Consider the following 27,225-nt stretch of genomic DNA (forward strand, 5'->3'; position numbering starts at 1 on the left):
TTGTACCATTTACTTACTAGAAGTGAGGCCAAAGAGAGGTCAATTCTATAAGCTTCAGTTCCCTGATCTGTAAAATAGGTAAAAATAGTATCTGCCTACCTACCTCATAGGGTTGTTGTGAGAATCAAATGAGATAAAAAAAAATATCTTGTATAACAATGACTTAATAAGCATTATTTTGCAACAAGATTGGTAATATAACTGAATTCCACTGTAACACTGTAACATTATAATATATTTGATATTGTACCTATGGAATTGCCCCTTTAATGTTATTTTGTATAATGTAACCTTTTCAAAGAACCGATGTAAAGACCTTTAATGTTACTTAGATTTAAGACACCAGTAATAGAAACTTAGGCCTTCATTATCTTGTTATCTTGATTCCTACAATAGCCTAACTTCTTCAACACACCCTACTATGAAGACCTCCAGAGTAATTTTCCTAAAACACCATTTTCATCCAGTCACTGCCACAGCCTCTTGAAGCTTCCCATGGCCTGAAGAATAAAGTTCATGTATTCACCCTTGATTCTAAAATCCTCCATGGGCTGATGCCAATCTGCCTATTTAATCCAGTCTCCTTCAACTGAAGCCTGACCTCCTAGGCCTATCTCCTCATTTTTTAATCTCTCTTCAATATTCTGGGTTCATTCACAACTATGTGAGTTTGCTAAAGTTCACATCTCCCAGAATAACTCTTTGCCCATCATCCCCTCAATGAGGTCCTCTTCAAGTGCTCCTGTCCACAATGATTTCTTTTCATTTTTGAATCACTTGTGTGGTTCTCTAACATTAATCATGGTAATTAATTAATCATTTTTTGACATTTTAAGCAGTTATATTTTCTATCCTTAACTGGAATACAAACCTGTGAAGTCCAGAAACTGGAACCAATTCTTCCCTTCACCTCATCACTATATTAAATTTCTTTCTGACTCCTCTTTAGCACAGATTTTAAATCCTTTTCTGACACCTTTGGCAGTCTGGTGAAGCCTCTAAACCCCTATGCCCTCCCTGTGTAAAAGACACAGGATAACAAAGGAGACCAGTTACTGAAATACAATTATTAAAATACTTTTAAAAACAAATTCACAAATCTTAGGTTAAGAACTTCTGCCCTATGATATCTAGCACAATGCTCTAGCAGATGCTCTATAAATATTTTAATGAATAAAAAGCAATTCTTTTAAGCAAAGAGATAATTATTGTCACTTTGCAAATGCTAAATTTGTTTTCAAAGATAGAGCAACATGGATCTAGGTGAGAAAATTATTTTAACTTTTTCATGTTGACCTAGTTAAAATTTTTATGTTTTGCTTTCTAATATTGTAAGAAACTTGGAAAATGTTTGGTAAAAATCAATATATTTATACTGATTATATATATTAAATTATGATATACATAAGTGATGTTATTACTTAAGGTGTTTGTTTTTATTTTTTCTTTAATGTCTGCTATTCAAAGAGATGGTTTTTTTACTTAAGCAAAGTGGCAAAGGTACAACTCCAAATTGATGATTAGCTTACTGGATTCTAATTAGTCATTTAAAGACATTACAACTACCAGTTTTAATTTGCTTTACTAAACTACAACAACAACAAAATCATCATCATTTGATTTTCTTTCATAACTGAAAAATTAATATCATAACAGTATTTTAAATTAAGAAATGCATGTTTCTAAAACATATCTGCTAAAAATGAAATAAATATCCATAGCTGAGCTGTAAAGAATCTTGAGACTAGGATTATACCAAATAAGAAATACCTTTTGTGGGGACAGTTAGGTGGCCAGCAAATAGAGCACTGGCCCTGGAGTCAGGAGGACCTGAGTTCAAATCCAGCCTCAGATACTTAATAACTGCCTAGTTGTGTGACCTTGGGCAAGTCAATTAACCTCATTGCCTTAAATAAATACAATTTTTTAAAAAAGAAATACCTTTTTGTTAAGGAAATACATTAAATTGCATTTTACAGTTTAATAATTTTACTGAGATTACTAGGAAGAGTACAGATTATAGTAAAAAGTAATATAATATATTTATATATATACATATCTATCTATATAGATATATGTATATATGTGGGCATGTGAGTGAATGTGACCTAATATATGGCCATCACTATTACTGAATAAAAAGGATATTGGTCATATACTAACCCTGAAATTTATTTTTTACTAAAAGCATAAACAGGACTGGCACAGTTTTCCTAAAGCAAGTTTCTCCCCTCTTGAATTCATATTAAGATAAAATTGGACTATATTTAGTTAATCTACTTTTAAAAGGTTGTTTTTAGAATAATATCCCATTCTTTGGATGATAAAGTTAGATATCCTTTGATCAAAAGGAAAGAATTGAAATCCATATTTCAGCCTAACCCCCGTTGTTCACCTTACACTATGTGATCACAGGGAGTATTACTGAGGAAAAAGGCATTCAAAAAGGACTTTCTCTTAGTACAACTGCTCTGAAGTAAAAAGTTTTCAATCAAAACTATATTTGGCTTCACTTCTTGTGACATTCAGGAGTTTTGTAAAAAGGTTAGTGAACACAGGAAAATCCTATTGGCCAACAACTGCAAACAGCCTTTCCAAATTCTCCATTACTAATATTTGGTTTTTTTTTTACCCAAAGCTTCAAAAAACCTAATACTTGATGAAATACAGGTTTATTTCATGGATAAATTACTTACTTGAGAGTGATTGCTTGAGGTCTCGATTTTCTCTTGAGACTTGTCTCTAGCTAATTTGGCAGCTTCCTTCACTTCCTGGAATTTCTCTGCAAACTGAACATTAATAATGTTTACTGAAGTCATTCCTGGCCCCAAACGTTACTGCTGTTCAGAATCACCATCACCATTATGCATCCTTCTCAAGTCAGCAAATACTGTAAGTGTGCAAAAAAAAAAAAGCACAGCAAGCTTTTTAGATAACTTTTAGAAAGTCAGAAAAAAATATTTCTTAAGAGTGTAAAGCTTTTCCTAATGAATAGTAGAAAACAAGGTCACTCAAGCTTAACTTCTAGAAGAAAGACTGGAAAGTTAATAAAGACTCATAGCTTATTACTAAATGTAATGATTAAAAATGCTATTGATTGAGATGAAGGTAAAAATAATTTGCCAATACCACTACTAAGCCTATACCCAGAAGAAATCATAAAAAAATAGGACATATCCCACATGTTCCAAAATATTTGTAGCAGTTCTTTTTTGTAGGGGGGCAAAGAATTGAGAGGATACCCATCATTTGGGGAATGGCTGAAAGAGTTGTGGTATATGTATGAGATGGAACGCTGTTGCTCTATAAGAAATCATGAATGGTTGGACTCTAGAGAAGCATGGAAAGAATTCCAGGAATTGATGCTGAGCAAAGGGAGAAGAACCAAGAGAACATTGTATATATGAAGAAACATTGTGAGATGATGCAGCTCCTCTCAGCAGTTCAGAGAGCTAGAGTAACCCTGGAGACCTGTTATGGACAATATTATACACATCCAGATAAAAAACAAAACAAAACAAAAAACACAGAATATGAATGAACACTATGTTCACTTTTTAAAATGTTTTTCCTTCCTATCTCATGGTTTTATTTCTTTTCCTCTAGTCCTAATTCCTCATATACAAAATGACTATTATATAAACACATTAAACACAAATGTACATATACAACATTCACTAGACTGTTCACCACTGAGGATAGGGGAGAGAAGGGAGGGTTGGAAGGAAAGTGTGTAACTTATAAACATGAAAGCGAATGATTGTTGAAAAACTTTCATTTCATGTAACTGGAAAAATAAAGTATCAATAAAATATTAATTTGCTAACTGAACAGAAAAATTCCATGTGCCCCAGGAAACAGAAAACACTCAAATGTGTACAAAAAGAGTAACAAGTACAGGAAGATGGTCCTTTTAGTATTTCACTTTATTAAATTCTGTGTTTTAGGTAAATTACATTTGGAAATGAACCCTTACCTCTAGGTTAGTAGAAAACTCACTTTATGTATAAGAAAAGATAAACAAAGGAAAGAGACAAAGAGCATAGGTTACTTGGAGGTTGATTAAGAAGTCAGGTGTAAGCCAAATTACATTTCAAAACTACCTGTTTTAAGGCTTTTTAGCAAAAGTTACTTCTTTTTTTTAATCACATAACTGTAATTTTACTATATTGCTTTAATTTCAATCATACAAAGAATATCACAACCAACAGATAAATCAATATTTACTTTGCATGGAACCTACAGTCTCAATTCAACATTGTTACATCATTTTCCCTCATCAGAAAAAGTTTGCTAAATATTCATAAGGTAGTTAAGACCAAGTATTCGTAGGTATTTTCACTGTGAAACATTCCCAAAATGTCTTTGGGAGAGGAATGTGTTCTATATCTACTGGAAAAAAAGTTGATGCTTGACCTAAATGGATTAGAGACAGTAAGGAAGAAAAAGCCTTTTCAAAATAAAGCATGCAATCAGTTAACAAGAGGTAACCTTAAGCATCCAAAGGAACATCAAATATACCACTAAAAAATAAAAGTGTGCCTGAAAATGAAGCAACAACTTAACATATGAGTAAAAAGCCAAGTAAGAGTCAAAGACCCAATTATTATGTCTATTATACTGTGATTATCTGCTTCCTCATGAAAAGGAAAGGAGTGTTTTCATTGACATGAAATGGAGATATATATATATGCATAAAAGCACCATTTGAAACCAGATACTCTGATTCCAAGGGGTAATTAGGTGGCATAGTGGGTAGTAACTTGGGCCTAGAGTCAGGGAAACTCATCTTTATGAGTTCAAATTTGGTCTCAGATATTTACTAGCTGTATGACCCCGGATAAGTCGCTTAATCCTGCTTGCTTCAGTTTCCTCATCATGAGCTGGAGAAGAAAATGACAAACCATTACAGGATCTTTGCCAAGAAAACCTTAAATGAGTTCTTGAAGAGTCATAGATGACTGAAAAATACTGGATGTTGACGACTGATTCTAAATCCCAAGTTGAGGGTCTATCACACCAGTAGAATAAAGTAGGTATATAGAAATGACCTTAAGAAGCTCAAATCTTTCCTAGCTGAAAGATCAGAGGGTATTTCTCTCTGGTTCAATGCTAAATGAAAAGACACAAATTTTTATGAGCAAATATAGTTCCTAAGCTGTGTATGTTTGGAGAAAGGTGGTTTTGGTGATTCAAAGTGAGACCTGGAATTCAAAGCTGAGGTGTTGCTGATAAAAAAGGATTAGCAGATCCAAGATACTGAATAACTGGATCTTTTTTTTCCATTTTTACAGATTTTATTTATTTTGAGTTTTACAATATTTCCTCCATTCTTGCTTCCCTCTCCCCACTCCCCACAGAAGGCAATTTGCCAGTCTTTACATTGTTTCCATGGTATACATTGATCCAAATTGAATGTGATGAGAGAGAAATCATATCCTTAAGGAAGAAAAATAAAGTATAAAAGAGAGCAAGATTACATAATAAGATATCATTTTTTTTTCTAAATTAAAGGTAACAGTCCTTGGTCTTTGTTCAAACTCCACAGTTCTTTCTCTGGATACAGATGGTAATCTCCATTGCAGATAGCCCAAAATTGTCCCTGATTGTTGCACTGATGAAATGAGCAAGTCCATCAAGGTTGATCATCCCCACCCATGTACAATGTTTTTCCGGTTCTGCTCATCTTGCTCAGCATCAGTTCATGCAAATCCCTCCAGGCTTCCCTGAATTCCCATCCCTCCTGGCTTCTAATAGAGCAACAATGTTCCATGATATACATATTCCACAGTTTGTTAAGCCATTCCCCAACTGAAGGACATTTACTTGATTTCCAAATCTTTGCTACCACAAACAGGGCTGCTATGAATATTTTTGTACAAATGATGTTTTTACCCTTTTTCATCATCTCTTCAGGGTATAGATCCAGTAATTGTATTGCTGGATCAAAGGGTATGCATATTTTTGTTGCACTTTGGGCATAATTCCAAATTGCTCTCCAGAAAGGTTGGATGATTTCACAGCTCCACCACCAATGCATTAGTGTCCCTAACTGGATAAGTTTTAAAGATATTTGTAATTGTTGATGAGTCTTTTTTTGGTCTGTCTGACTTTTTGTGACCCTATTTTATGCTTTCTTGGCAAAAATTCTGGAATGTCTTGCCATTTTCCTCTTCAATTCATTTAAAGATAAAGAAACCGAGTCAAACAAGAACAATTGACTTGCCCAGGTTACATACCTAGTAACTGTCTGAGGCCACATATGAACTTAGGCTGTCCTGACTAGAGGGCTGTCTCCACTGTACCATCTAGTTTTTAAGATAAAACCTCTGTTGGAAAACATAATAAAAAAAACAACTAGCAACTGGGGACATCTGGAAAGACTTCTCAGAGGAGCCAGTACTTGAGCTTAGCCCTTGTGGGATGCTTGAGATTACAAATGATAGAAGTGAGGATGGATTGCATTCAGTCAAGGAGGACAGGCTGTGAAAAATAAGATGGAGGTAGGAAAAATATCACATACAGGGAAACAGTAAATTGACCCATAGTTAAAGAATATGAAGGAATTGGCCTCAACCTAGTTTTCTAATGGCACAGTGCCACTAATTACCAAACAAAGGAGTGTGTATTTGATCATAAAGGCAACAAGGAGCCACTGAAGATTTTTAAGCAAGGGAAGTATGGTTAGACTTGAGTTAACAATCTGGTAGGCCTATGGAAGATGAATTAATATTGAGTAACTGAGGGGTGGCGAGGTGGCATAGTGGATAAAGCACTGGCCTTGGAGTCAGGAGTACCTGGGTTCAAATCCAGTCTCAGACACTTAATAATTACCTAGCTGTGTGGCCTTGGGCAAGCCACTTAACCCCATTTGCCTTGCAAAAAAAAAAACAACCTAAAAAAAATATTGAGTAACTGGCTGCAGGGAAACCAGTTTGGAAGTTAGCTGGAGAAAAACTTGATAGTTGTAATATGAATGGAAAGAAGAGAACAGATGCCAGAGATGTCAAAGAGGTGGAATTGCCCAGATTAGGCAACTGATTGAATATTGGAGGGTGAGGGACTGATAATGAAGCTATCCTAGGTTGAGGTTAGAAAAATGGAGATATTCCGAACTTGAAAAGAAAAGTTATGACAAGAAGTGGTCTGGAGGGGAACAATATGTTCTGTTTTGGAAATGCTAAGTTTGAAATGACTATGAAGTCATCCAAGTGGATATGTCAAGGAAAGGTTAAGAAGATCTTAGGGAAAAAACCAGGGCCTACATGTCATACAAGTATCATCTTCTAAGAATTGTATGTATTTGAGTATTTAGGATTTAGAGCAAGTAAACTTTCTCAAAATACACTAACACAAATATATGAAGTTTTATTTGATGTTTCTTCTTTAGACCCCATCAGCTAACTTAGTACAAATGAGAAATAAGAGTTTGGACAAAGTAACTAAAAGGTATCTACGGTCCACTGTGATAATGACACAGGAATCATAAATACATTCTAGCAGTAACTTAAGACACCTCAGAAATTTATTATCATTGTTTCTATATCAGTATTCTTTAGCTCAAAATGTGGCAGACATGAAAATAAAATCAATAAAATGCCTTTTGACCCAGAGATTCCACTGTTAGGCATATACCTCCAAGGAGATCACTGATTTTTTTTTTAAAAAGGTTCCATATATACCAATATATTTTTAGTGGTACTTTTGTGGTAGTAAAGAACTGGAAATCAAAAACAAATTTTGGTACTTAAATGAGGCAGCTAAATGACACAGTGGGTGGATCTTTGGAATTGCAGTAAGAAAGAACTAACTTCAATTCTGGCCTTAGACACTTATTAGTTGTCTGAGCCTGGGCAAATCACTTAATCTCTGTCTGACTCAGTTTGTTGCATCAGTTCATATAAATTTTTCCATGCTCCTCTATATTAATTATCTTCATTGTTTCTTATAGAAACTTCTTATAATATTAAATAAAGTGTTTTGCAAATCTTAAAGTAGCATAAAAGTATTGACCATTTTTATGATGATGAATATAATAAAATATTACTATGCTATAAGAAACAATGAAGATAATACAGAAAGCATGGAAAAATTTATATGAACTGATGCAAAATGAAGTAATCAGAGTAAAGAACATAATAATTACACCAATGTAAATGGAAAGAAAAACAAAAAAAAAAATAACCAAAAAACCCAAAACTAAAAACAAAACAAAAAACACAAAAACAGGGGGCAGCTAGATGGCATAGGGGATAAAGCACTGGCCCTGGAGCCAGGAGGATCTGAGTTCAAATGAGGCCTCAGACACTTAATAATTGCCTAGCTGTGTGACCTTGGGCAAGTCACTTAACCCCATTGCCTTACCGAAAAAACAAAATAATAATCTTTAAATTAAATGTAGCAAAATTACAAAGAATAAGTATGACCTAAATGAAGAGATTGAGAGCTCACATTAACAAAGCTAGGAGCAGGGCAGTCCATAGGTGTGGAACATTGCATATGGTCATATTTTTTATGCATTGAGCAGTTTTGCGGATTGTTTTAGTCTTTTTTGTTTTTTTGTTATAATGGGATAGCTTTCTGGGAGGGAAGACTGGAAGGGTTACAAATGAAAATTTGAGTTATGTAAAAATAAGATCTCAATAAAAATTTTTTGAAGATAGCAACACAAATTCTAATGGTGCCACTCTTGAATTGGCAAGTTGAAGAGGAGGATATGTATTATTCATTTTCCCTTGCTTCTTTTTAACTCCAACAATGGAGTGCCAGACACACAGATATACTTTCTTTATTGCTTTCCAAGAGCTATAGATGTGGATGTTTTTAAGAACACCTCTGACACCCCAAGGTATAGAAGGACAACTAAAAAGAGGATTAAGGGGCAGCTAGATGGCACATGGATAGAGCACCGGCCCTGGAGTCAGGAGTACCGGAGTTCAATCAAATCCAGCCTCAGACACTTAATAATTACCTAGCTGTGTGGCCTTGGGCAAGCCACTTAACCCTTGTAAAAAAAAAAAAAGAGTAAGAGATGCCTTGAGGCAGATGGCTTCATATAGGGCTTCTTGACCAATTTGCATTCATTTTCACATGTTGAATGACCTATGATCTAAAAAAATGAAACAACAAAAAATGCCAACTACTGTATCCTTGCCTTTTCCCAAGCTGACTTATTCCTGAAATGCTTTCTATCTTCCCTTCTTTTTCCAAGAATCACTGGGTTCCTTCAAAGCTCAACTCTAATACATTCTATGGAAGGTCTTTCTTAAGCATTCCTGTTTCTCCTATTCCTGAAATTTCTTGTCTTTACTTCACACACACACACACACACACACACACACACACACACACACACAAAGCTATTTCTATATATTTATTTTCTACAAAAAAGGTCCTTGAAGACATTGAAGACAGAATTAATTTTTTTCCTGTTTAAAGTAGGCATTTAATAAGTTCTTGCTGAATTATTAATTCACAATTCATTACTACTTTCAGGAGAGAGACCAAGATTGGATATACTGATTGAGATAATGATTGAAACTTCAGAAACTACCAGTAACTACCATAAGTGGTTCCTCAGAAATATTCAGAGATGCATGTATATGACCACACAACAAATTATATGACATGTAGACACAACTAGGAATCTAAACAAAAACTTATCTATTTGCTATAAGCCAATCTCAGTTTACACCAAATCATATTTTAAAAATACATCTCTGCCCAGAACCCTGGACATAAAAACTGTTCAATAAATATTTATAGCTTTGATTTGTAGCAAGGAAAATAGCAAAGGAAACAGAAATTATAGAAACACCAATCACAATTGTGAATTTTGATTGCTGTTCTTTTCCTAGTACTCTCCATGAATGTTCATGAAACACACAAAATTTAAATTTCAAATCCTTTTATTTCAACATTAAAAAAACATTCCAATGTTTAGCTATCCCTTTGGGGTAATTTTTTTTTTTTTTAGGTTTTCACAAGGCAATGGGGTTAGGTGGTTTGCCCAAGGCCACACAGCTAGGTAATTATTAAGTGTCTGAGGCTGGATTTGAGCTCAGGTACTCCTGACTACAGGGCCGGTGCTCTATCCACTGCGCCACCTAGACACCCCATGACATATTCTTTAACTACAATCATAACTCCAACCTTATTGGATATTTGGTGATGATCATAATGAGCCCTATCAAAAAAAATGGGAGCAGAAAGTTGAGAAAACAAGACGTCACATCAAAACCTAACAAAGTAGTTTTCTGGAAAGGTCTCATTTCTCTCCTAGTTTTTGGATGTTCCAGAATGATCACCTGACAAAAATAAGGCTCCAAATAGTCAAAAGAAATATCTTAAAGACTCACCAGTAAGACTGCTTCTCCAAAGTTGAATTATCCCTTAGAGCTGTTATGATTGTATGATGTTGTACAATTCTATAGTTCTCAAAAGGGAATTTTGTCTCCACAGGTATCCAAAGCATATATTCTGACATAGAAAGGGACATTCTGGTAGGGAGGATGGAAGGATTCTGTTACAGCTTCCAGGAGCAGTAGAAGCTTATTAGTAGGTAATTGATCTTTCTCCAAATACAGAACAATTAATTCCTTAACTTATTAAAGTAGACAACCACTGGTATAGTATCTGTACCATTCAAAGATAGGGAGCAAGATGAAGTGGAGAACTGCCAAATTATTGGACTGCAAACTATAATTGTTTGGGGAAATAATTTCAAGCATCGTGTTTTATGAAAGTGTTGAGGAAAAGGTCCTGCAAATTTAGATAAATCTTAAATGAAGACAACATGGCCAATCTGGACATGTGGGTTGAAGATAATGGTGGAGCAGAGGAGACAGATCACCTCTACCTGACTTGTCCAAGAACAGGCTGAAATGTGTTGAATATGGGCTAAATAGGCTATTAATGGTTCAGAACAAAGAAAAGAAAAAAAGCTCTGGTCACTAAAGGAAAAGTCCTATCTGAAGCCTTGGAGAGTTCACGTTCAACCCTCTGCTAATAATAGTCTAAGAAAAGATCCAGAAATGATACTTCATAAATGCCTAGAATCCTGAACTAAACTGCATGGGGGAAAAAACCTATAGAAAGCCAAGTTTTAAGGGACATTCTCATTCTCTCTCTCTCTCTCTCTCTCTCTCTCTCTCTCTCTCTCTCTCTCTCCACACACACACACACACACACACACACACACATTTTCCCATCCCACCCACCACTCAGACATTTCTAGATATATAGAGTCTGGCTCAGGCTTAGCCTAAAACCAAAGAGCAGGATAACATAAAAGGGCTAGCCATTTCAACAGCTTCTTAAAAAACCAAATTCTTCTATCTTTTGAGAAATAGAAGTTATATGGAAAAGATACTTTGAAAACTGATGAGATAAAAAGGTCATATAAGCAGAAACAAAATAATAGCCCAAAGAACAAGGCAGATCAAATTATTATAGATGAAATTATTCCTGCACTTCCAGAACTAAAACAGATTTCTCATTTCTCAATCCTCCTGCCTCTGAGTGTGACATATTCACTTAGATGAAAGAAAATTCATTCTGTTATTTAAAAAAAACACCTTCTGACACGTTGAAAGAAAGGAAGGAAGGAAGGAAGGAAGGAAGGAAGGAAGGAAGGAAGGAAGGAAGGAAGGAAAAAAGAAAGAAAGAAAGAAAGAAAGAAAGAAAGAAAGAAAGAAAGAAAGAAAGAAAGAAAGAAAGAAAGAAAGAAAGAAAAGAAAAGAAAAGAAAAAAATTGTGGCTTGGTTGTTAAGTATATCTGCTTCCTACTCGGCCTTCTATAAAAATGAAGAAAGCAACATTTTCTGAGCTATACTACATTTCAAAGACTTATGAAATAGTTTTTCAACAACTCTGTGGTTCAAAATGTTTACAGTAAACTCCCCTCCCCCCAACCTCAACCACCACTCCATAAACTATTTACCATTCACTGATAAATTTTTATAGATTTAAGACTGACAGTCTCTGAAAGCAATAATTAGCCAGTATAAAGATGCTCAAGTCTTTAACAGCCTCAGAGTGGCATAAAAGGAACAAGCGTGCCTTTCTAAAATCACCCAGCAATCCTAGCCACCCACAGACTTGTAAAGGAAATGGATGATCAAACTCTTTGACTGGACTGAAAAAAAAAAACCCTGCAAGTTTTCATTAGTGAAACAATTTATATATCTTGCCTCCCACAACAAAAAGAAAATATTTTGCTCCTATTGATTCCCATTAAAAAGATTGTCCCCTCCTCTCCCCCCCCAAAAAAGTATAATAATGGTGAAAGAGAACAACCCTTTTGCCTTTGTACAAACACTTTCTCAAATTACCAGTTTATGTTGTGTATTCTCAGAAATAAATGTGGATTTATTTGTCCACCCACTTGGTATAATACAAAACATCAACCTATTTAAGAATGCTCAAAAAGGACTAGTATATACAGAAAATTATTCAGCATGTGAGCAGTGGTGTGCCAGGGTTTCCTGGCAGAGATTTGCCAAAATCCTGGCCCAAAAGTTGCTTAGGTTCTTCATCTTTCAATTTGGTCAAATTTGTATCCTTAAATCAATTCCATTTACACCCATTGGCTCTGAGACTGTTACCATGTTTGCTACTTAATTATTATCTGCTGTCTCAAGGCCTAAATCCCCAAAACTATTCCCTAAGAATATATCAAAGGCAACAGTAACGTTAGACTTTCCATCTTTGTTGGTGAATTAATGGCCAAGGCTAAAGGAGAAAACTAAACTAAAATTTCATCAATATATCAATCTCAGATTAAATTCACTGATCAATTCAGGCTCTAGAAGAAAAATGATGAAATACACTTCTTTTGGTAGGAAGGATAGATTTGGCTACAAATACAAAGCATTATATAGATGTGATCCCTCTATTGGTTGATTTTCTATAACTTTTTTCCTTTGTTATAGGAAACAGTTCATGGGAATAAATGGGGTTATATTTGGAAATAACTGTGATATGATAAACAAAAGATATAAAGAAAACTAAAAAATAATTATCCTTCAGATTTCTTTCAACTTATATCTGAAATAAACCAAAATCATGTCAATAGTCATTGCTTTTCCTGCTTCAATATCAATTGAAGTCTTTCAGAAAAATGAGTCAAAAATAATAAGGAAAATAATCTTAATCTATGAAAAGTAAATGATTTTACATTCTGTTAGCTACCGGGGTATTTAAAAGCATAATGATAAATGGAAAAAGAAAAGGAGATCTGTTCACATATATCAGCAAGTATAATATCCCTCTGACCACCTCTAACCTTGTATCCGTAATTCTAACCAAGCTGTATATTTGCAACTACCTATCACTAAATCCTTCTAGGAATACATTCTGTTTACTGTATGCTATCCTGGACTAGAATCATAGAACCAACTCACTTTGGAAGGTAAGATGAGAATGAAGAAGTAAATATTTCGATCAGGTGAAGAGGACAGAAGACTAGGGAAGTTGGTTTATTCCTCAGTGCTCCCAGTAGGCTGAAGAGAAGTAAGGGAAAGGCAGACATAGTTAAACTGCCCCAGCTAAATGAATTTTAAATAAAGAGAGGAAAAGAATACGAAGTCTAGAAGAGAGCTAGGTATAAATCCTAACTCTGATATATCCTTAGATGTATGAACTTATAAGTCTCTGTTACCTCATCAATAAACTGGGGATAATACCTCTAATATCTAGGCTCATAGGGTATAAGGACAAAAATGAGTTCGTAAAGCACTTAGTAAATCTCAAAGTAAAATAAATACATAAGATAATAGTTATTATTAGAAATTATTATTAGAAAAATTTCCAATTAGGCAATGTGTGTTTTTGGTATTTCATCTCCCTTCCTTTACCCATCTTTTGTCACATCCTTTCCCCCGTTACTTCCTAAAGCTTTCATTTTAACTATTTTCTATGACAACTACTTGCCTCTGTCCTTTGCTGCAGTATTCTCATATTCCAAAATTATTTTTACTTCCTATTCATTATTAATCACATCAATATTCTAATTTCTTTAGTGTATCTCAGCAGTGTGTTAAGAAAGCAAATGCATAAAATTTCATTCTGATTACCTACATCTCTCTCAACCCAAAATGACTTCTAATGGCCAAAATTTCAGCAAGTAGAGGGAAATATTTTGGGAGTGGAAAGTAATTTAAGTTCCCTTAAATCATATTATTCAACCTGATTTTCCACCTAAGCCATATATTATGAGAGAAAAGGGGAGAAGGAAAAAGAGAGCTTTGTGGTGTCCTTTTAGTCTGCAAAATCTAATTTTTGAAATACAGGGAAAAGGAATGAAGGTGGTGGGAAACCATCAATGTAGTCATTGTACTACCTGCTGAAGAGGAATGTTGAACTTAGTGTCTGAAAGAAATAGGTTCAAATCTTGCCTTTGAAAATATCTCTGAGATTCAGTTTCTTCATCTGCAAAAAGGGGATAAAAATAATACCTTCCCCAGAGAATTGTTGTGATAACTAAATGAGATAACATATCACTTTGCAAATCTTTGAGCTCTCTGTATTCATCATGTTATTAAGTAAAAGAGGTTGATTCAGACCAATCTAAGCATATCCAGGATTTTCAGATGATGTTTTGCCTTCTCCTAAAAACAGAGACCTGGTATATCTGTTGGTCTGAGGTTCCTGGAAAGCCAGTGTCTTGAATGTTCCCATTAAGAGAAGTGAGAAAATCTCACTCTCAAAATCCCACTCTCCACATTACAAATCCAGAGCTATACAAAGGGCCCTCAGACCAGTTTCCTTCATGGTCCACTTCCTCCCATGTGATCCTAAAAAATACTTGTCTTGATTTTTCTAATAGAAATACATATGAAAATCATTTGAGGGGTGGCTAGGTGGAGCAGTGGACAGAGCACTGGCCCTGGAGTCAGGAATACCTGAGTTCAAATCTGGTCTCAGACACTTACCTAGCTGTGTGGCCTTGGGCAAGCCACTTAACCCCATTTTCCTTGCAAAAAAAATCATTTGATCAATGGTTTATTATTTATGCTTAATAACCATGTAAATTAGTAACAGTTACACATATTACTAACTACAGTGGATAGATTTTAGTATAAGTTTCATTTAATTAAAACACTAAACTCTGCTTACATAAACCCTATTTCCTAGTTGTTACCCATTCAATCACAACTTTAAGAACTTAAAGGAAACACTGCCAACTATATTCTATGTATAGTAAGGACCTCATCCTGAGATACTGGAATTTTCTAAGTGACCCCTCAAGTGACTCTTATTAAGCTGAATCAGTACAAACACTACAAAATTTAAGGATGTGGGAGGAAAAGTACATGGTTGAAAGGCAAAAATCATTACACCTATTAGTAAGTTACCCTAGAATAAGACCAAAAAGGGAATTTGCAAAGGGCAACATCCCCAAAATTACTGCAGTGGATGAGGACAGGGGTAAAACTAAATTGTGACCCAAAAGAAACTTTTTAAGACTCCTTACCTAATGCAAGAAATTTTGCTGCCCCTATCACGATGGTATAATTGAGATCTAATTTTTAGGATCTTGAAAATTCAATTCATCTAACTTTTCTAGACAATGAATACAACTGGGGAGAGGAAATGTTCATTTTGGGTGTCATAGCATAAAATTTTTAGGAATTAAAGTTCAGTATGCTAGGAAAGTAGTCCCATTATGAGATTCTTAAAAGCCTGAAGTGATTTTAAAAATCATTAAGTCCAATCTTTCACTTTATGATAAAGAAAGTGAGGCACAAGGAAGCAGGATAATTTGACCTAGAACATAAAATTAGTTAATGGCAGAACTGAGATTTGAACCCAGGAGTCCTGAACTCATTCTAGTTCTGTTTCTATCACAGTAGGATGCCTCTAGAATTTTTAGGTATAGACAATTTATTTCCATTCTTCTTTTCCATTCCCAAGGAACTCCTTATGTTAGTAAAGTACAAATAGCTTAACAAGCATTCAATACAGAAAGCCTTAAAAGTTATGTCCTGAAATAGAATCCTGTTTTTAACAAGACTTTTACTCAAATAGTGTTGGCAGCATGAATTAGGTCATAAATGTGCAGCAAATGAAGTTTGAAGGACATCACCAAGCACAGTAGTATACTGTAGAAAGAACCAAGCTACCTTTGTCAGCTGTTGCTCAGAAGAAAAACCCAAACCAAACACAGTGTTTGCTCTGCTGTCTGCCCACTGGCCGAATTTCTGCGATGTTTTGGTGAAAGTCATATTAGGTGTGATTGTGCTGTTGATGATCACCTGCAGAAGAAGAGTCCAAGGGAAAACCACATTAGAAACCAACTATCTACTTTTAATCAAAGGAATTAATTAATAAACTGCCTCCTCTGTTTAGAAATAGCTGATAATAATTTTGAGGGTAGAGTCCAGCTAAGGTTAGTCTAAATTAGTACCCTACAAGTTGCTGGTGGGAAAAATTATTTTCTAGCCATAAAATATAATATAATATTTTGCAGAATTACTATTTTATTTCCCCCAGAAACTGGCATTTTGTTGATTTCCTATTCTATGGCACCAATTGAGCCCAGAAATTTCATTCTTTCCTCTGGAAGGGTAACTCTGACTATAAGTTCCAAGGGTTGCAGAGGTCATCCATATACAAACCAGTTACCTAAAATTCCAAATCTGAATATTCAGATAAGATGAGAGTCTTAAAAAGGATCTGCTCCTTTAACTGTCTTCTAGTTGTCAGAATTCCAAGAGCATGTGAGCTCCTTTATGGCAGGGACTAACCATGTCTTTGCCTTTCTTACTCTATCTTTATATTTCTTTCAGCCCCAGCACTTAGCACAGGGCCTGGTCTAGAGAAAACACTTAAATTCTTGTTGAATTCACTGAACACAATCAAATGAATTTCCTATGAATTCTATGGCTATGCCTATTCTGCCTAATTCCCTCCCTAAACCCCTCTCCCATTTTGCAGTTTTATCCTATATGCTTCAATAATGTCAGCTGCCCATCTTTAGAGAGGCTGATCATTCTCTTGAATGATAAAAGAAAAAAACCCAACAGTGCAAATCTTTGTAAGTCTTTTAAGAGCAATGACTTTAAGAAAGAAATCATGAAAAATAATTATAAATGAGTGTGAATGGAAGTATTTTTCTTAAAAACCTATTTGGCAAGACAGTTTATGACACCATAACTCCATTATTTCTAGTTATTTATGGTTGTTTCCTGCTTCCTTCATTAGAATGTGAGCTCCTTGAAGGTAGGAAGGAAAAGCATTTGCCTTTCTTTATATTCCCCTGGGTTACCAAAGTTCCTGGCTAATTCTAAGTGTTTAATATTTGCCTGTTGACTGACACCACAGGGAAGAATGATAGTAGGGGTGCCTAGGTGGCATAGTGGATAAAGCACTGGCCTTGGAGTCAGGAGTACCTGGGTTCAAATCCGGTCTCAGACACTTAATAATTACCTAGCTGTGTGGCCTTGGGCAAGCCACTTAACCCCATTTGCCTTGCAAAAAGAAAAAACCACCAAAAAAAAAGAATGATAGTCACTTTAGCAAGAGTTCTAAAAAGGGAAACTATTAGTGAATTAGTGAATTCACTAATGAAGGGAATATTCATATTTGTTGATTGTACTCACAACAGTTTGAGCTTATACATCCTAGAATCATTATTTTACTGGAAGAAAGAGAGATAAGGCACTCATTTCATATGTATGCATGAATTCCATAGAAAAGGGTAGTGGTAGAGAAATAAAAAAGAAAGGAAGAGAGAGTAAATTATCTCTAATAGCTCATGGGAGAAAAAGTTAAAAAAAGATACCTACAAAACTTGCCTTCTTGGAATCATATACTAAGTAGCCATGGAAAATGTGAACTTGATGACAGTTGCTATTGAGGAAGTCACATGAGATTCCAGGACAAAGAAGTTCTATGCAAAAAAACTAAAGAGAAAATTATGAGGTCTCAAAGAGTTTTCACTGAAACCTGGTCTATGTCAAAATAGATAAAACCTCTTGACTGTGTTTGGAGGAACTGTAACCAGGAACTCTCACCAGCCTCCAATAATATATTCTTCCCAAAACTTCAAATGCCCATGAAATACTTCAAATCCCTTGAAATAATAGGAAGTCAGTTTGTGGTTTCAGAAGGTTATAGGCCCTGAACTATCAATTAGATAACATAAGGCTTATAACAATCCTTCAACAAATATTTGAGGAACGAATTTTTTCTAAGGTATGTCACAATCCTAAAATTCTATGTATGAATTACAATCATGCTATAGTTCCACTCAACCTTACCAAAGGAGAGATAGCCTATCTACATAATTAAACAGAAGCTTTTGAAAGGTAGTTTCACCAATTACTTGGTAAATGGGGGTGGGGGAGAAGGTGGAAGGATGATTCATTTTTCTGGCACACTGTTCCAAATGCACCAATGAGTCAAATTTTATTAAAGGTTTAGAAAGAACAAGGCATTGTGCTATAGGTTCAGGGCTACAAAGAAAAGGCAAAAATGGTCCCTGACCTCAAGGAGCTCACATTCTAATGGGGAAGACAAAATGTTTATAAATAGAAACACACAATAGATATGCAGAGTATATAGAAGGTATGATGCAGAATGAAATCAAGCAAAAAGTTAATACAACTAATACATATAATGAGCAAAAAGTTCCTTAGAAGGAAGTTAATTTTAAGTACATTTCCCACTACCCAGAGAAGACCAAAAATCTCACCACCACCTTAGATTTATCCTTAAGCCGTTGAAAGTATACTGGGACTATACAAACTTCTACAAGTCACTAGCTTTTTGTGAGCCCCTGACAATCCCCAGCTTTCCTTTTTTTAAAAAATTGTTTTTTGAATTTTACAATTCCCCCCCCATCTAGCTTCCCTCCCCCCATCCCTCAGAGAAAGCAGTCTGATAGTCTTTACATTGTTTCCATGCTATGCATTGATCAAAATTGAATGTGTTGAGAGAGAAATCATATCCTTAAGGAAAAAATAAAATATAAGAGATAACAAAATTCTATAATAAGGTACCTTTTTAAAAAAAAATTAAGTGTAATAGTCTTTGGTCTTTGTTTAAACTCCACAATTCTTTCTTTGGGATACAGATGGTATTCTCTATCGAAGATACCCTACAATTGTTCCTGATTGTTGCACTGATGAAATGAGCAATTCCATTAAGATTGATCATCAACCCCATGTTGTTGTTAGGATGTACAGTGTTCTGGTTCTGCTCGTCTTGCTCAGCATCAGTTCATGCAAATCCCTCCTGGTTTCTAATAGAACAATAATTTTCCATAACATATATACATATGTGTGTATGCTCAGCCATTTCCCCAATTGATAGACCATTCATTCATTTTCCAATTCTTTGCCACCACAAACAGAGCTGCTATGAATATTTTTGTATAAGTGATGTTTTTACTTTTTCATGATCTCTTCAGGGTATAGACCCAATAGAAGTATTGCTGGATCAAAGGGTATGCACATTTTTATTGCCCTTTGGGCATAGTTCCAAATTGCTCTCCAGAAAAGTTGGATGAGTTCACAGCTCTACCAACAATGCATTAGTGTCCCAGATTTCCCACATCCCTTCTAACATTGAACATTATCCTTTCTGGTCATATTGGCCAGTCTGAGAGGTGGTAGGTACTTCAGAGATGCCCAGATACTCCCTTCAAGGTAATTTTTCTTCCTTTCCCCCCCTCCCCAACCAAGTACTCAGTGCCCTCTGGATCTCTGGTGTTTACCCTTCTTTCAAAACAGAAAAGAGTTATAGTCATTTAAACTTATGGGTGAACTGACTGAAGGTGCTCCTCGCAGTGTGTGTGTGTGTGTGTGTGTGTGTGTGTGTAAAATGAACAATGGGGACTGGGGGTGGGGAAAGTGGCTAACATCACACTGCTGGCACTGAAGATAAATCTAATTAAGTTCTTTCAAGGTAACTGAGAAAGAGGAATGTCTAAAGATAGAATCACTCCCTGCCTCTATCTCCCACTTCCCTGGGGAAGCCACCAGGAACATCTTGTAGATGGAGATCTGATTTCTAATATCAAAAAGTTGCTTGGAGGAGAGATGCCAGGCACTCCTAGTTACCAGCATCGTTTACCAAAGAAACCTGGAAACAAAGTCACAGGCATTTATTAAATTCTTTTATGTGCTAAGTAGTGAGTTAAATAGGAGAATCCTAAGTCTTTCTTCCCCTTGGGCACAGGTCAGCCTCTCTCCCTTAACCCTGATCCAACTTTCCATTACGCCTACCTCAAGACTCCCAGATGCATATTTTATATTTTCCAACACATCTGAGGCCTCTTTAGTTAATATATAATTACTTTGTATACCTTTACCTCCCTTATCTGCAGTTCTGAAAGGTATCCAGTGTTTCTTGTATCATTTCTACCACTGATAACAGATGTTTCTGACCAAGTAACTAGAATGTTTTCTTTTTTTTTTAAAGTATGACTACAGTCGTGAGGAATGCTCTAAAGACTATACATATTAATTACTCTAATAATACTAGGTTTAAAACAGGCAAGGCCCACCTTCCCCCAACTTGAATAATTCGGCATTTTTCTGGTATAGATTTTATGACATATTATGGTGAATACTCCCTAAAATTTTTGGATTGGAAGGGACCTCCGAAGCCACACAGTTCATAAATATGTACCAATGATGCATCTTGGGAAAGCAAGAAATAGTATTTATTTTTTAATGTTTAAAATGAATTTATTTTTAAATTTTATAAATTTTTCCCAAATCTCGCTTCCCTTCCACTACCCCCCACAGAAGGCAGTCTGTTAATCTTTACACTGTTTCCATGTCATACATTGATCTAAATTGAATGTGTTGAGAAAGACATCCTATCCTTAAGAAAAAAATAAAATATAAGATAGCAAGATTACATTAATAAGATAACTTTTTAAAAAATTAAAGGTAATAGTCTTTGGTCTTTGTTCAAACTCCACAATTCAGAAACAGTATATTTTAAAGAACTTACAAGGGAATGTTTCAGAGATAGTTTATAATTTTAAAACTATAAAAACTGTTAGTTACCACGTGACCGTGTGTTTCACTATAGACAGATGATTGATACGAAGAGAGTTTAAGTGACTTACCTGAGGTCCTACAGTTCACAGAAGAACTGGGATAATTCTATGAAGATGATAGTGAAAGACCCAGATCTCTTAATTGCTGGGCCTCTCCAAATGATTGTATCAAATATCCCCTTATGAGGTCTAGGAGGGTCAAGAAATGTTTATGAATATCAGTGGGAAGCCCGAAAACAAAAAAAATTAAAAAGAAGGAAAAATAAAATGGGAAAGTAGAAAAGAAAAAGAATGGTGAAAAAAGAGTCCCCAAAGTCACAATTTGATAGCAAATGAAAGTTTCCAGTGTCACATTTTGCTTACTCTTGGAAAAAGTATAGATTTTTGTGTTTTTTTTTAAACCTCTAATACAAAGATTTATAACCTATGATTACACTTTTATATGTAAATTCCAGGACAATAATAGCTAGTAAATTTTAAATTCTCTTTTATTGCTACAAAGGAAACTAGGGTGTTTTGTTTTAAAACATGCGACTTAATTTATACAATGGATGTATTCTTCAGAAATGAATTTTATTATCAACATAAATGTTTTATGTTTTAACTGTCAAAAGTGATCTTTCTCTTTTAAACTCCTATAGATTTTATTTTATTGCTTGATAATATAGTATTTGTGTACAAACAGTATCTTCTATACTATATGGGTAGTTCAATAAATGAGGCAGAGTTGGGAAATAGAAATCATTGTTTTTGAAGCCAGAAAGTCTGAGTTCAAGTACTGACTCAGCTTCTTTAGCTGTGTGATTTATGGGTAAGTCACTTAACCTGATCCACATTTTCCTTTTCTGTAAAATGGGAATAACTATATTTGGATTATTAATCTCAGAGTTTTATATGCTGGTTTAAGCAAATGAATAACTAAAGGTAAAACTATACGTATCTGCTCTCCTGGATAAAGTCACTGGAAGAAGGACAAAATGCTGTGGGAGAATAGAGTCAAGTATAGAAGAATGGCCAATTCATTACCAGCCCAATAATGGCAAAAAGCTTGACTCTGCCAACTTTAGCATGTAGTTTGTCTATATGAAAGCATCAATTACTCCCCAACCAATCTGCTTCCTTTGGAAGACAAGCATGAGTCACACAGTCAATCTAGAGGATGTTTTGTAGTTGAATGTGAGAAGCCATCTGGACCATCCCAAGCAGTGAAATAGGATGTTTCAATTGCATGTTCCCAGTCTTTTGCTTTGCTCTCTTCCCAGCAGAAGGGCAAATGAAGAACCCTACATGAGGCAAGTTTAATTGGAGTTGTTTGTTCCTGATTCCTTCATTTAAAATAAATTAGAAAAGGATGAATTGGCATATCAAGTCTAAAAGAGTAGAACTATATCAAGACTTTTTCATGATCAATTAATCAATAAGCATTCACTAGGCACCTAATTACAAGGTGCTAGACATTATACTAGGAAATGGGGATACAAAAAAAAAATCAAATAGTCCCTGCTATCAAAAGGGGTTTTTATGATCATTAGCTACTAGAGAAAATTTTGAAAAGATATTTATAGAAGGGAAGAGAATCTGCCTATATCTTCCCCTACTTCTTAATATATATATATATATATACACATATATACATATAAACATATATATATATATAAAGTCATTTGTTAATCTTATCATCTTTCTCAATATAACTGAAAGCTCTTTGAAATCAGAAACAATCAATTCTTGAATGAACCTTTCTAGAATTTCATGAGAAATGAAGGTTTGCCCCATCCCCTTTTTTTTAAAAATGAAAAAGAAGACATTTTTGATCTTCTGGTACTTCTCCTGTTTTCCATCATCTTTCAAATATCATTGACAAAAACAAGCAAGAAAGAGATATGGATAACTGAAGAGGAGAGAAGGATTAGGAAAGCTCTGGTATAGGTAATAGCATCTAAGTTGCCCTTTGAAGGAAGTTGATTCCAAGAGGGATAGGTGAGAAAGAAATACATTTCAGACACAGGGGACCACTTGGAGAAATACACAAAGACAGATGGAAAATCATGTGCCAGCAATAGCTAACAGGCCAGTTCAGCTAATGGTAATATGGAATATGACTATAAGAATAAAGTGGAAACAATATTGTGCAGGACTTTAAATGTCAGGATAGAATTTTTGTTTTTACCTTAGGGGCAACAGAGTCACTGATTTTTTTAAGGGGTATAGTGTGACATAGTCAAATCCATATTTCAAGAATGAAGACTAATAAGATTATTAAGGTAGAGGCTATGTGAGTGGAGAGAAGACACTGAAGCTTTGACAAGATTTGATAACTGTGTAGATATATAGATTGAGGAAGAGCCACAAGATGCCTTCAAAGTTTCCAAAAGGATAGTAGTATTGTCAATAAAAATAAGCAAGTTAGAAGAAGGAATGGAGTTGGGGGAAAAACTATAATCTCCAATTTGGAGATGCTGAATTACAAATAAATTGATTTGATATATTAAACCAATGTATGTTTGGCAAGAGACCAAAGTTTTCTAGGCTTGTTCAATCTCTTCCTCAGTGGAACTGATTTATATGAGTTCAAAGTGGTGACAGCTTCAAACAGAAGCTTTTACAGTAGAGTGTTGAATTTGGAGTCAAAGGACTTGGGTCCAAATTCTGACTTTGCTGCTTACTGTCCCTGTGACCTTAAACAAGTTGTTTCATTTCTGAGGACCTAAGTTTCCTTTTCTATAAAATGAGGGTGAAGTAGACCAGATGACATCAAAAGATCTTTCCATTTCTAAATCTACAATTCTATAGTGTCACTTCTTTTATCCACTTTGATTTTTTGCATCCACAAGTTGTTTAAATGCCCCTAGCTTAACTGGATGCCTTCTAGTCTTCTAGTTGCTATTCTTTGCTGTAATTTGATACTAGTCTTTTTCTTTTGCTAAATGATGTGATTAAAGAACTCATGAGACCAGATTCCTTAGGTGGGATGGCATTTGGACAGCAGACATAAGGTATTTCTGTGACCACACCTGAAACATTTCCAGCATGGTAGAACATTCCAGAACTTGTATACTAATGACTTTATTAGTCAACTTTGAAATAACTCTCCCATTGCCAATCAGTTTTTTCCCATGTTGGAAAAAAATCAATTTCATATTTTGTGATGCCATTTGAGTCAATGTTCATTGACTATGAACTTTTTTCTTGAAAACTCTATTCATAATAAATAGGTATGAAGCTTATTAGAACCTCCAAGTCAGCAGCTTCCTTGTTTCTTACTCTTGAACCTTGTACTCCTACATAATTTTTTAACTACTTTCCTACACACACACCTTTGCATCGAAGTCACCAAGTACTAAAAGTACATGCTGATTTAATTTAAAAGAACTTGTGGAATTTCCTTACTTTTCTATATTCTATATAAGTTACAATCATATTAATGGTGATCTTTTGGTAAATGTTTTACCATGAGAACTGCTATATGAAATAATCAAGCATATTCATATGTCTTATTGCCTTTGGACATATGATAAAGCCTATCACCCTCTCTGCCCCTCCAGTTTCAAGTGTCTTATTTGCCTCTCCAAGAATGATCTGAGTCATTTAGCCTTCCCCATTTTTCTTCTGGTTTCTTTTTATTATTATTCTTATTTATTCTTTCTATTATTATCAAGATCAATAGCTTTTGATCCCCCCAAGAGAATGTCTACTCACTAGACACAAGAAAAAGGATCTCACATTTAGATTACCAGTGGCTAAATTAATTTTTATTGACAGGCCCATTTCTGTCCAAGAATGCAAATCTGCCTTATGTCAAATACTGAGTCAAATGAGACTTCTAGGATAACACACTAAAGATGTCAAAAAAAGAGTCAAAGACCAAATATGTACAAAAACTATAGCAACTTTTTTTTGTTATAACAAAGAAAAGTAAACAAAAAGGATGTTGATCAGCTGGAGACTGATTAAATAAATCATAGTATACCACTGCAATGGAAATGACAACTAATGGATTCAAGGAAAACTGAGAATATTTGTATGAACTGATTCAGAGTTAAGTAAGAAAAACCAGTAGAATGATTTACATGACTATAATTACACATAGGAAAACTGTTTTTTTTTTAAAACTTTAGAAAGTGAATCTATGCATTTACCAATCATGAAATCAGGACACTAGGGGGCGGACTAGGTGGTGCAGTGGATAGAGCATCAGCACTGGAATCAGGAGTACCTGAGTTCAAATCTGACCTCAGACACTTAATAATTACCTAGCTGTGTGGCCTTGGGCAAGCCACTTAACCCCATTTGCCTTGCAACCCCCCCAAAAAAAACCAAAACAACAACAACAAAAAAGAAAGTACTCTTCCCATTATTTACCAGAGAGGTGATGCACTAGAAATGTAGAACAAGCTATCTTTTTACAGATATAATCAATGTGTTGGTTTGTTTTGCTTGACTATACACTTATTTATATAGCAGGGCTTCTGTCTGGGAAGCAGAGTTGACAAATGGAGATACTGATTTTTAAAAAAGGAAATAAAAGAAAAGAACATCATAAAACATTAAAAAATATATAGAAGAGAATTAAGGCAAGTCTAAAAAGGATACAGGGAAGCAGAGGGTTTTTAATATTATATTTATTATACTTACAAAAACTATGCAAGAGAAGTTCACATCATATACAATCCTTTCTGTTCTTTGTATTTTAAAAGTCATATGTCAATGTTTAAATTCATAAAAAATAAAATGAAAAAACTGACCAGACACTAGGCAATGATTAAAGAGCAAGAGGTCTTTCTTTGTTTGGTATATTTTAGTTCAAACAAAGAAAGGGTATATGGCTTAGTGTGTCACACACACAGGAAAAAAAATATTAAGGCCTTTAAACTGGAAAAGTCCTTTCCATTTTAACTTCCCTCAAAACAAATTAGAGCAGCCCCAAAATAGGATTAGGAAGGACCAAGAAGAGAAGATGTAGCCATGGACATTGCCAAAATCATGGTCATAATGATCTTTTGTCTATAAAAGGAAGGAGTCTACAATGATTCTGAGAGATGCTGTTTTCTGGATTTTGACATCATTACCCCCGTTATGACCGTTACTCTCATCTTCCTTTTGTGGATTCATAATTTCATCATTATTTCATAAATCAGAGTGGCTCAGAGATTCAGATGAGAGAAGAGACTTATGGCAAGTGACAGGTCTTGTCTAAATGTTTAGGAACTTGAAAGTTTCTAACATGAAAAGTTATAGGGATAGAGGTGGGGTACCAGAGAGGAGAGGAAGAATGTTTGCAGCACAGATTGCCTAGATAAAGAATAATGACAAGAGTCAGAAAGCACATCACCTTTTCTATCATAGAGCCATTTTAAATTTTCTTTGGTTGAGGGATTACTATGTCTAAAGAACTCATGGGATCAGATTCCTTAGGTAGGATGGCATTTGGATAGCAGACATAAGATTTTTCTATGACCACACCTGAAACATTTCAAACATGGTAGAACCTTCCAGAGTTTGTGAACTAATGACCTTATCAGTCTTAGAGAATTCAGGGTCACAAGTCACATCACAATGAAACTTTAGAATACAAACTTTTGGAGGATTACAAAATTTAATGAGGGCAAGCACAAATTCCTGCATTTCAGCATTTTAAAAAAATCATCCGTATAAACATAGGATGAGGAATATGTAGCTAGATAACAATTAATATGAAAAATACATAGGTCCTTTGCTTCACATATATCCCAGGAGATTAAAGATAGAAAGGTTCTGTCTGTGTGTTGTTATCTACACATATACTCAAATATATACATCATATCATTTTTGTGGTATCTAAGAACTAGAAACAAGATAAATACTCATCCATGAGTATGGCTCAACAAATTTTGGCATATGAATATGACGTAACATTGATGCATCTTAATAACAAATATGAAGAATCCAGAGTAGCATGGAAAATTCATGTAAAATTATAGTGAAATAAATAGGGCCAAGAAAACAATACATACAAGAATTGTAACAATAAAAATAGAAAGAACCAAAAGAAAAAAACCCTGAAACAGAACCATGTGTAATTTTAAAGACTGAATTTGGCTCCAGAGAAGAATTGAGAACATATACCTCCATTTCCTGTTTGCAGGGGTAGGAGACTATGAGTATATGAAACATGTACATGCTTCAGATACTAGTGATGCAACAGCTACTTTTGCTGAATGATATCCCCC

At 34.8% G+C, this 27,225-nt stretch overlaps 1 protein-coding gene across 2 annotated transcripts in view; it reads right to left on the minus strand.

Moving 5' to 3' along the window:
• HOMER2 (homer scaffold protein 2) overlaps positions 1-27,225 on the minus strand; it is a 154,371-nt gene that overhangs the window by 39,058 nt on the left and 88,088 nt on the right. For both annotated transcript variants that reach the window (XM_074233961.1, XM_074233960.1), the window contains exons 3-4: positions 16,125-16,256; positions 2,697-2,789 (exon numbers count right to left, since the gene is read on the minus strand). In XM_074233961.1, the coding sequence (XP_074090062.1) occupies positions 2,697-2,789; positions 16,125-16,256 (225 nt within the window). The remainder of the gene's footprint in view (positions 1-2,696; positions 2,790-16,124; positions 16,257-27,225) is intronic.

The sequence above is a fragment of the Macrotis lagotis genome, chromosome 4, assembly GCF_037893015.1.
Source record: "Macrotis lagotis isolate mMagLag1 chromosome 4, bilby.v1.9.chrom.fasta, whole genome shotgun sequence".
NCBI lineage: Eukaryota > Metazoa > Chordata > Mammalia > Peramelemorphia > Peramelidae > Macrotis > Macrotis lagotis.